The sequence below is a fragment of the Oncorhynchus keta genome, unplaced genomic scaffold (genome assembly GCF_023373465.1).
Source record: "Oncorhynchus keta strain PuntledgeMale-10-30-2019 unplaced genomic scaffold, Oket_V2 Un_scaffold_1436_pilon_pilon, whole genome shotgun sequence".
Classification (NCBI taxonomy): Eukaryota; Metazoa; Chordata; class Actinopteri; order Salmoniformes; family Salmonidae; genus Oncorhynchus; species Oncorhynchus keta.
Genome location: NW_026290786.1, coordinates 97443 through 110000, shown reverse-complemented (window position 1 = coordinate 110000; position 12558 = coordinate 97443). Strand labels below are relative to the sequence as shown.

At 43.0% G+C, this 12558-nt stretch overlaps 1 protein-coding gene across 1 annotated transcript in view; it reads left to right on the top strand.

Moving 5' to 3' along the window:
• The window catches only part of LOC127927481 (ADP-ribosylation factor-like protein 13B), a 56881-nt gene that overhangs the window by 14649 nt on the left and 29674 nt on the right, over positions 1 to 12558 (top strand). Inside the window, exon 7 of the mRNA XM_052513926.1 lies at positions 4886 to 5088. Coding sequence (XP_052369886.1) covers positions 4886 to 5088 — 203 coding nt within the window. The remainder of the gene's footprint in view (positions 1 to 4885; positions 5089 to 12558) is intronic.

Genomic DNA, 12558 nt, shown 5'->3' with positions numbered 1-12558 from the left:
GTACTGTGGCTATGAGACTGTACCTTGTTATACTGCAGTACTGTGGCTATGTACTGTGGCTATGAGACTGTACCTTGTTATACTGCAGTACTGTGGCTATGAGACTGTACCTTGTTATACTGCAGTACTGTGGCTATGAGACTGTACCTTGTGCAGTACTGTGGCTATACTGCAGTACTGTGGCTATGAGACTGACCTGTTATACTGCAGTACTGTGGCTATGAGACTGTTATACTGCAGTACTGTGGCTATGAGACTGTACCTTGTTATACTGCAGTACTGTGGCTATGAGACTGTACTTGTTATACTGCAGTACTGTGGCTATGAGACTGTTATACTGCAGTACTGTGGCTATGAGACTGTACTGCAGTACTGTTATGAGACTGTTATACTGCAGTACTGTGGCTATGAGACTGTTATACTGCAGTACTGTGGCTATGAGACTGTACTGTTATACTGCAGTACTGTGGCTATGAGACTGTACTGTTATACTGCTTGTTATGAGACTGTACCTATATACTGCAGTACTGTGGCTATGAGACTGTACCTTGTTATACTGCAGTACTGTGGCTATGAGACTGTACCTTGTTATACTACAGTACTGTGGCTATGAGACTGTTATACTGCAGTACTGTGGCTATGACTGTACCTATACTGCAGTACTGTGGCTATGAGACTGTACCTTGTTATACTGCAGTACTGTGGCTATGAGACTGTACCTTGTTATACTGCAGTACTGTGGCTATGAGACTGTACCTTGTTATACTGCAGTACTGTGGCTATGAGACTGTACCTTGTTATACTGCAGTACTGTGGCTATGAGGCTGTACCTTGTTATACTGCAGTACTGTGGCTATGAGACTGTTATACTGCAGTACTGTGGCTATACTGTTATACTGCAGTACTGTGGCTATGAGACTGTACCTTGTTATACTGCAGTACTGTGGCTATGAGACTGTACCTTGTTATACTGCAGTACTGTGGCTATGAGACTGTTATACTGCAGTACTGTGGCTATGAGACTGTACCTTGTTATACTGCAGTACTGTGGCTATGAGACTGTACCTTGTTATACTGCAGTACTGTGGCTATGAGACTGTACCTATACTGCAGTACTGTGGCTATGAGACTGAGACTGTGGCTATGAGACTGTTATACTGCAGTACTGTGGCTATGAGACTGTATGAGACCTTATACTGCAGTACTGTGGCTATGAGACTGTACCTTGTTATACTGCAGTACTGTGGCTATGAGACTGTTATACTGCAGTACTGTGGCTATACTGTATACTGCAGTACTACAGTACTGTGGCTATGAGACTGTTATACTGCAGTACTGTACTGTACTTGTTATACTGCAGTACTGTGGCTATGAGACTGTACCTTGTTATACTGCAGTACTGTGGCTATGAGACTGTACCTTGTTATACTGCAGTACTGTGGCTATGAGACTGTTATACTGCAGTACTGTGGCTATGAGACTGTACCTTGTTATACTGCAGTACTGTGGCTATGAGACTGTACCTTGTTATACTGTGTGGCTACTGTTATACTGCAGTACTGTGGCTATGAGACTGTTATACTGCAGTACTGTGGCTATAAGACTGTTATACTGCAGTACTGTGGCTATGAGACTGTACCTTGTTATACTGCAGTACTGTGGCTATGAGACTGTTATACTGCAGTACTGTGGCTATATGTTACTGCAGTACTGTGGCTATGAGACTGTTATACTGCAGTACTGTGGCTATGAGACTGTACCTTGTTATACTGCAGTACTGTGGCTATGAGACTGTACTGTTATACTGCAGAGACTGTTATACTGTACTGTGCTATGAGACTGTTATACTGCAGTACTGTGGCTATGAGACTGTACCTTGTTATACTGCAGTACTGTTATACTGTTATACAGTACTGTGGCTATGAGACTGTACCTTGTTATACTGCAGTACTGTGGCTGTACCTTGTTAGACTGTACCCTTGTTATACTGCAGTACTGTGGCTATGAGACTGTACCTTGTTATACTGCAGTACTGTGGCTATGAGACTGTACCTTGTTATACTGCAGTACTGTGGCTATGAGACTGTACCTTGTTATACTGCAGTACTGTGGCTATGAGACTGTACCTTGTTATACTGCAGTACTGTGGCTATGAGACTGTACCTTGTTATACTGCAGTACTGTGGCTATGAGACTGTACCTTGTTATACTGCAGTACTGTGGCTATGAGACTGTACCTTGTTATACTGCAGTACTGTGGCTATGAGACTGTACCTTGTTATACTACAGTACTGTGGCTATGAGACTGTACCTTGTTATACTGCAGTACTGTGGCTATGAGACTGTACCTTGTTATACTGCAGTACTGTGGCTATGAGACTGTACCTTGTTATACTGCAGTACTGTGGCTATGAGACTGTACCTTGTTATACTGCAGTACTGTGGCTATGAGACTGTACCTTGTTATACTGCAGTACTGTGGCTATGAGACTGTACCTTGTTATACTGCAGTACTGTGGCTATGAGACTGTACCTTGTTATACTGCAGTACTGTGGCTATGAGACTGTTATACTGCAGTACTGTGGCTATGAGACTGTTATACTGCAGTACTGTGGCTATGAGACTGTTATACTGCAGTACTGTGGCTATGAGACTGTACCTTGTTATACTGCAGTACTGTGGCTATGAGACTGTACCTTGTTATACTGCAGTACTGTGGCTATGAGACTGTTATACTGCAGTACTGTGGCTATGAGACTATACCTTGTTATACTACAGTACTGTGGCTATGAGACTGTACCTTGTTATACTGCAGTACTGTGGCTATGAGACTGTTATACTGCAGTACTGTGGCTATGAGACTGTACCTTGTTATACTGCAGTACTGTGGCTATGAGACTGTATACTGCAGTACTGTTATGAGACTGTACCTTGTTATACAGTACTGTGGCTATGAGACTGTACCTTGTTATACTGCAGTACTGTGGCTATGAGACTGTTATACTGCAGTACTGTGGCTATGAGACTGTACCTTGTTATACTGCAGTACTGTGGCTATGAGACTGTACCTTGTTATACTGCAGTACTGTGGCTATGAGACTGTACCTTGTTATACTGCAGTACTGTGGCTATGAGACTGTACCTTGTTATACTACAGTACTGTGGCTATGAGACTGTACCTTGTTATACTACAGTACTGTGGCTATGAGACTGTTATACTGCAGTACTGTGGCTATGAGACTGTACCTTGTTATACTGCAGTACTGTGGCTATGAGACTGTACCTTGTTATACTGCAGTACTGTGGCTATGAGACTGTTATACTGCAGTACTGTGGCTATGAGACTGTACCTTGTTATACTGCAGTACTGTGGCTATGAGACTGTTTGTTATACTGCAGTACTGTGGCTATGAGACTGACCTTGTTATACTGCAGTACTGTGGCTATGAGACTGACTTGTTATACTGCAGTACTGTGGCTATGAGACTGTTATACTACAGTACTGTGGCTATGAGGCTGTACCTTGTTATACTGCAGTACTGTGGCTATGAGACTGTACCTTGTTATACTGCAGTACTGTGGCTATGAGACTGTACCTTGTTATACTGCAGTACTGTGGCTATGAGACTGTTATACTGCAGTACTGTGGCTATGAGACTGTTATACTGCAGTACTGTGGCTATGAGACTGTTATACTACAGTACTGTGGCTATGAGACTATACCTTGTTATACTGCAGTACTGTGGCTATGAGACTGTTATACTGCAGTACTGTGGCTATGAGACTGTACCTTGTTATACTGCAGTACTGTGGCTATGAGACTGTTATACTGCAGTACTGTGGCTATGAGACTGTTATACTGCAGTACTGTGGCTATGAGACTGTACCTTGTTATACTGCAGTACTGTGGCTATGAGACTGTACCTTGTTATACTGCAGTACTGTGGCTATGAGACTGTACCTTGTTATACTGCAGTACTGTGGCTATGAGTACTGTTATACTGCAGTACTGTGGCTATGAGACTGTACCTTGTTATACTGCAGTACTGTGGCTATGAGACTGTACCTTGTTATACTGCAGTACTGTGGCTATGAGACTGTACCTTGTTATACTGCAGTACTGTGGCTATGAGACTGTTATACTGCAGTACTGTGGCTATGAGACTGTTATACTGCAGTACTGTGGCTATGAGACTGTACCTTGTTATACTGCAGTACTGTGGCTATGAGACTGTTATACTGCAGTACTGTGGCTATGAGACTGTTATACTGCAGTACTGTGGCTATGAGACTGTTATACTGCAGTACTGTGGCTATGAGACTGTACCTTGTTATACTGCAGTACTGTGGCTATGAGACTGTACCTTGTTATACTGCAGTACTGTGGCTATGAGACTGTACCTTGTTATACTGCAGTACTGTGGCTATGAGACTGTTATACTGCAGTACTGTGGCTATGAGACTGTACCTTGTTATACTGCAGTACTGTGGCTATGAGGCTGTACCTTGTTATACTACAGTACTGTGGCTATGAGACTTTTATACTGCAGTACTGTGGCTATGAGACTGTACCTTGTTATACTACAGTACTGTGGCTATGAGACTGTACCTTGTTATACTGCAGTACTGTGGCTATGAGACTGTACCTTTTTATACTGCAGTACTGTGGCTATGAGACTGTACATTATTGCAGCTGGTCAGGATTGTGTGTTCTTCATACATTCTATTAGCAAAGAGATCCTCCTGGTTTCAACAATGACCCCCCTTATTGTACTCTCTCTTGTGAGAATAGCCGTCTATAAAATACAGTTAAGTTATCAAATGTTGTGTGACCTGTGATCCCTCTCTGTCTCTCTACCCGTCTGACTTCCTGTGTGTTGTCAGGAGCCGTGTTCTGCTGTTCTGGGCTACGGTAAGAAGGGGGACAAGTCCATCAGGAACGGACTCAACTGGCTGCTGAACAACATCGCCAAAGACTACGAAGCCATCTCTGAACGCGTCCGGAAGGACACGGCCGAACAGAGGGCTCAGGAGGAACAGGAGAAGAGAGAGAGACAGGAGAGAGTACGGAGGATACGGGAGGAGAGGTGAGGAGGAGGAGGAGAGAGGAGGAGGAGGAGTAGAGAGGTGAGGAGGAGGAGAGGTGAGGAGGGAGGAGGAGGAGAGAGTACGAAGGATACGTGAGGAGGAGGAGGAGAGGTGAGGAGGAGGAGTAGAGAGGTGAGGAGGAGGAGGAGAGGTGAGGAGAGGAGGAGGAGAGAGTACGAAGGATACGGGAGGAGAGGTGAGGAGGAGGAGAGAGGAGGAGGAGGGGAGGAGAGAGTACGAAGGACACGGCCGAACAGAGGGCTCAGGAGGAACAGGAGAAGAGAGAGAGACAGGAGAGAGTACGGAGGATACGGGAGGAAAGGTGAGGAGGAAGAGGAGAGGTGAGGAGGAGGAGGAGAGGTGAGGAGGAGGAGGAGAGAGGTGAGGAGGAGGAGGAGCGAGGGAGGAGGAGGAGGAGGAGGAGGAAGAGGAGAGGAGGAGCGAGGGAGGAGAAGGAGGGAGAGAGAAGGAGGAAGAGGAGTAGGAGCGAGGCAGGAGGAGAGAGAGGAGGAGGGGAGAGGAGAATGAGGAGGAGAGGAGGAGAGAGGGGAGAGGAGGAGGAGGAGAGGAGGGGGGAGGAGGAGGAGGGGGAGGAGGAGGAGAGAGGAGAGGAACTTTACTGTGCCCGTGGGGACACTGTGTTGCAGTATCATGTACATGTTTAAAATGGCGGTTCAGGAACAGAGCAACAGGATCGTGACAGGGACAATACAGTAGACAATAGGAGAGATATCACACCTTAGTGACAGGGACAATACAGTAGACAATAGGAGAGATATCACACCTCAGTGACAATACAGTAGACAATAGGAGAGATATCACACCTTAGTGACAGGGACAATACAGTAGACAATAGGAGAGATATCACACCTTAGTGACAGGGACAATACAGTAGACAATAGGAGAGATATCACACCTTAGTGACAGGGACAATACAGTAGACAATAGGAGAGATATCACACCTTAGTGACAGGTGACAATACAGTAGACAATAGGAGAGATATCACACCTTAGTGACAATACAGTAGACAATAGGAGAGATATCACACCTTAGTGACAGGGACAATACAGTAGACAATAGGAAAGATATCACACCTTAGTGACAATACAGTAGACAATAGGAGAGATATCACACCTTAGTGACAGGGACAATACAGTAGACAATAGGAGAGATATCACACCTTAGTGACAGGGACAATACAGTAGACAATAGGAGAGATATCACACCTTAGTGACAATACAGTAGACAATAGGAGAGATATCACACCTTAGTGACAGGGACAATACAGTAGACAATAGGAGAGATATCACACCTTAGTGACAGGGACAATACAGTAGACAATAGGAGAGATATCACACCTTAGTGACAGGGACAATACAGTAGACAATAGGAGAGATATCACACCTTAGTGACAGGGACAATACAGTAGACAATAGGAGAGATATCACACCTTAGTGACAGGGACAATACAGTAGACAATAGGAGAGATATCACACCTTAGTGACAATACAGTAGACAATAGGAGAGATATCACACCTTAGTGACAGTGACAATACAGTAGACAATAGGAGAGATATCACACCTTAGTGACAGGGACAATACAGTAGACAATAGGAGAGATATCACACCTTAGTGACAGGGACAATACAGTAGACAATAGGAGAGATATCACACCTTAGTGACAGTGACAATACAGTAGACAATAGGAGAGATATCACACCTTAGTGACAGGGACAATACAGTAGACAATAGGAGAGATATCACACCTTAGTGACAGTGACAATACAGTAGACAATAGGAGAGATATCACACCTTAGTGACAGTGACAATACAGTAGACAATAGGAGAGATATCACACCTTAGTGACAGTGACAATACAGTAGACAATAGGAGAGATATCACACCTTAGTGACAGGGACAATACAGTAGACAATAGGAGAGATATCACACCTTAGTGACAGGGACAATACAGTAGACAATAGGAGAGATATCACACCTTAGTGACAGGGACAATACAGTAGACAATAGGAGAGATATCACACCTTAGTGACAGGGACAATACAGTAGACAATAGGAGAGATATCACACCTTAGTGACAGGGACAATACAGTAGACAATAGGAGAGATATCACACCTTAGTGACAATACAGTAGACAATAGGAGAGATATCACACCTTAGTGACAGGGACAATACAGTAGACAATAGGAGAGATATCACACCTTAGTGACAGGGACAATACAGTAGACAATAGGAGAGATATCACACCTTAGTGACAGGGACAATACAGTAGACAATAGGAGAGATATCACACCTTAGTGACAGGGGACAATACAGTAGACAATAGGAGAGACATCACACCTTAGTGACAGGGACAATACAGTAGACAATAGGAGAGATATCACACCTTAGTGACAATACAGTAGACAATAGGAGAGATATCACACCTTAGTGAAGGGGACAATACAGTAGACAATAGGAGAGATATCACACCTTAGTGACAGGGACAATACAGTAGACAATAGGAGAGATATCACACCTTAGTAACAGGGACAATACAGTAGACAATAGGAGAGATATCACACCTTAGTGACAGGGACAATACAGTAGACAATAGGAGAGATATCACACCTTAGTGACAGGGACAATACAGTAGACAATAGGAGAGATATCACACCTTAGTGACAGGGACAATACAGTAGACAATAGGAGAGATATCACACCTTAGTGACAGGGACAATACAGTAGACAATAGGAGGAGATATCACACCTTAGTGACAGGGACAATACAGTAGACAATAGGAGAGATATCACACCTTAGTGACAGGGACAATACAGTAGACAATAGGAGAGATATCACACCTTAGTGACAGGGACAATACAGTAGACAATAGGAGAGATATCACACCTTAGTGACAGGGACAATACAGTAGACAATAGGAGAGATATCACACCTTAGTGACAGGGACAATACAGTAGACAAATACAGTAGGAGAGATATCACACCTTAGTGACAGGGACAATACAGTAGACAATAGGAGAGATATCACACCTTAGTGACAGGGACAATACAGTAGACAATAGGAGAGATATCACACCTTAGTGACAGGGACAATACAGTAGACAATAGGAGAGATATCACACCTTAGTGACAGGGACAATACAGTAGACAATAGGAGAGATATCACACCTTAGTGACAGGGACAATACAGTAGACAATAGGAGAGATATCACACCTTAGTGACAGGGACAATACAGTAGACAATAGGAGAGATATCACACCTTAGTGACAGGGACAATACAGTAGACAATAGGAGAGATATCACACCTTAGTGACAGGGACAATACAGTAGACAATAGGAGAGATATCACACCTTAGTGACAGGGACAATACAGTAGACAATAGGAGAGATATCACACCTTAGTGACAGGGACAATACAGTAGACAATAGGAGAGATATCACACCTTAGTGACAGGGACAATACAGTAGACAATAGGAGAGATATCACACCTTAGTGACAGGGACAATACAGTAGACAATAGGAGAGATATCACACCTTAGTGACAGGGACAATACAGTAGACAATAGGAGAGATATCACACCTTAGTGACAGGGACAATACAGTAGACAATGGACAGTGACAGGACAATACAGTAGACAATAGGAGAGATATCACACCTTAGTGACAGGGACAATACAGTAGACAATAGGAGAGATATCACACCTTAGTGACAGGGACAATACAGTAGACAATAGGAGAGATATCACACCTTAGTGACAGGGACAATAAAGTAGACAATAGGAGAGATATCACACCTTAGTGACAGGGACAATACAGTAGACAATAGGAGAGATATCACACCTTAGTGACAGGGACAATACAGTAGACAATAGGAGAGATATCACACCTTAGTGACAGGGACAATACAGTAGACAATAGGAGAGATATCACACCTTAGTGACAGGGACAATACAGTAGACAATAGGAGAGATATCACACCTTAGTGACAGGGACAATACAGTAGACAATAGGAGAGATATCACACCTTAGTGACAGGGACAATACAGTAGACAATAGGAGAGATATCACACCTTAGTGACAGGGACAATACAGTAGACAATAGGAGAGATATCACACCTTAGTGACAGGGACAATACAGTAGACAATAGGAGAGATATCACACCTTAGTGACAGGGACAATACAGTAGACAATAGGAGAGATATCACACCTTAGTGACAGGGACAATACAGTAGACAATAGGAGAGATATCACACCTTAGTGACAGGGACAATACAGTAGACAATAGGAGAGATATCACACCTTAGTGACAGGGACAATACAGTAGACAATAGGAGAGACATCACACCTTAGTGACAATACAGTAGACAATAGGAGATATCACACCTTAGTGACAGGGACAATACAGTAGACAATAGGAGAGATATCACACCTTAGTGACAGGGACAATACAGTAGACAATAGGAGAGATATCACACCTTAGTGACAGGGACAATACAGTAGACAATAGGAGAGATATCACACCTTAGTGACAGGGACAATACAGTAGACAATAGGAGAGATATCACACCTTAGTGACAGGGACAATACAGTAGACAATAGGAGAGATATCACACCTTAGTGACAGGGACAATACAGTAGACAATAGGAGAGATATCACACCTTAGTGACAGGGACAATACAGTAGACAATAGGAGAGATATCACACCTTAGTGACAGGGACAATACAGTAGACAATATGAGAGATATCACACCTTAGTGACAATACAGTAGACAATAGGAGAGATATCACACCTTAGGGACAATACAGTAGACAATAGGAGAGACATCACACCTTAGTGACAGGGACAATACAGTAGACAATAGGAGAGATATCACACCTTAGTGACAGGGACAATACAGTAGACAATAGGAGAGATATCACACCTTAGTGACAGGGACAATACAGTAGACAATAGGAGAGATATCACACCTTAGTGACAGGGACAATACAGTAGACAATAGGAGAGATATCACACCTTAGTGACAGGGACAATACAGTAGACAATAGGAGAGATATCACACCTTAGTGACAGGGACAATACAGTAGACAATAGGAGAGATATCACACCTTAGTGACAGGGACAATACAGTAGACAATAGGAGAGATATCACACCTTAGTGACAGGGACAATACAGTAGACAATAGGAGAGATATCACACCTTAGTGACAGGGACAATACAGTAGACAATAGGAGAGATATCACACCTTAGTGACAGGGACAATACAGTAGACAATAGGAGAGACATCCCACCTTAGTGACAGGGACAATACAGTAGACAATAGGAGAGACATCACACCTTAGTGACAGGGACAATACAGTAGACAATAGGAGAGATATCACACCTTAGTGACAGGGACAATACAGTAGACAATATGAGAGATATCACACCTTAGTGACAATACAGTAGACAATAGGAGAGATATCACACCTTAGGGACAATACAGTAGACAATAGGAGAGACATCACACCTTAGTGACAGGGACAATACAGTAGACAATAGGAGAGATATCACACCTTAGTGACAGGGACAATACAGTAGACAATAGGAGAGATATCACACCTTAGTGACAGGGACAATACAGTAGACAATAGGAGAGATATCACACCTTAGTGACAGGGACAATACAGTAGACAATAGGAGAGATATCACACCTTAGTGACAGGGACAATACAGTAGACAATAGGAGAGATATCACACCTTAGTGACAGGGACAATACAGTAGACAATAGGAGAGATATCACACCTTAGTGACAGGGACAATACAGTAGACAATAGGAGAGATATCACACCTTAGTGACAGGGACAATACAGTAGACAATAGGAGAGATATCACACCTTAGTGACAGGGACAATACAGTAGACAATATGAGAGATATCACACCTTACTAAAGGGAACATTAACCAGCTGGTTAGGAGAGATATCACACCTTAGTGACAGGGACAATACAGTAGACAATAGGAGAGATATCACACCTTAGTGACAGGGACAATACAGTAGACAATAGGAGAGATATCACACCTTAGTGACAGGGACAATACAGTAGACAATAGGAGAGATATCACACCTTAGTGACAGGGACAATACAGTAGACAATAGGAGAGATATCACACCTTAGTGACAGGGACAATACAGTAGACAATAGGAGAGATATCACACCTTAGTGACAGGGACAATACAGTAGACAATAGGAGAGATATCACACCTTAGTGACAGGGACAATACAGTAGACAATAGGAGAGACATCACACCTTAGTGACAGGGACAATACAGTAGACAATAGGAGAGACATCACACCTTAGTGACAGGGACAATACAGTAGACAATAGGAGAGATATCACACCTTAGTGACAGGGACAATACAGTAGACAATAGGAGAGATATCACACCTTAGTGACAGGGACAATACAGTAGACAATAGGAGAGATATCACACCTTAGTGACAGGGACAATACAGTAGACAATAGGAGAGATCACACCTTAGTGACAGGGACAATACAGTAGACAATAGGAGAGATATCACACCTTAGTGACAGGGACAATACAGTAGACAATAGGAGAGATATCACACCTTAGTGACAGGGACAATACAGTAGACAATAGGAGAGATATCACACCTTAGTGACAGGGACAATACAGTAGACAATAGGAGAGATATCACACCTTAGTGACAGGGACAATACAGTAGACAATAGGAGAGATATCACACCTTAGTGACAGGGACAATACAGTAGACAATAGGAGAGATATCACACCTTAGTGACAGGGACAATACAGTAGACAATAGGAGAGATATCACACCTTAGTGACAATACAGTAGACAATAGGAGAGATATCACACCTTAGGGACAATACAGTAGACAATAGGAGAGATATCACACCTTAGGGACAATACAGTAGACAATAGGAGAGATATCACACCTTAGTGACAGGGACAATACAGTAGACAATAGGAGAGATATCACACCTTAGTGACAGGGACAATACAGTAGACAATAGGAGAGATATCACACCTTAGTGACAGGGACAATACAGTAGACAATAGGAGAGATATCACACCTTAGTGACAGGGACAATACAGTAGACAATATGAGAGATATCACACCTTAGTGACAATACAGTAGACAATAGGAGAGATATCACACCTTAGGGACAATACAGTAGACAATAGGAGAGACATCACACCTTAGTGACAGGGACAATACAGTAGACAATAGGAGAGATATCACACCTTAGTGACAGGGACAATACAGTAGACAATAGGAGAGATATCACACCTTAGTGACAGGGACAATACAGTAGACAATAGGAGAGATATCACACCTTAGTGACAGGGACAATACAGTAGACAATAGGAGAGATATCACACCTTAGTGACAGGGACAATACAGTAGACAATAGGAGA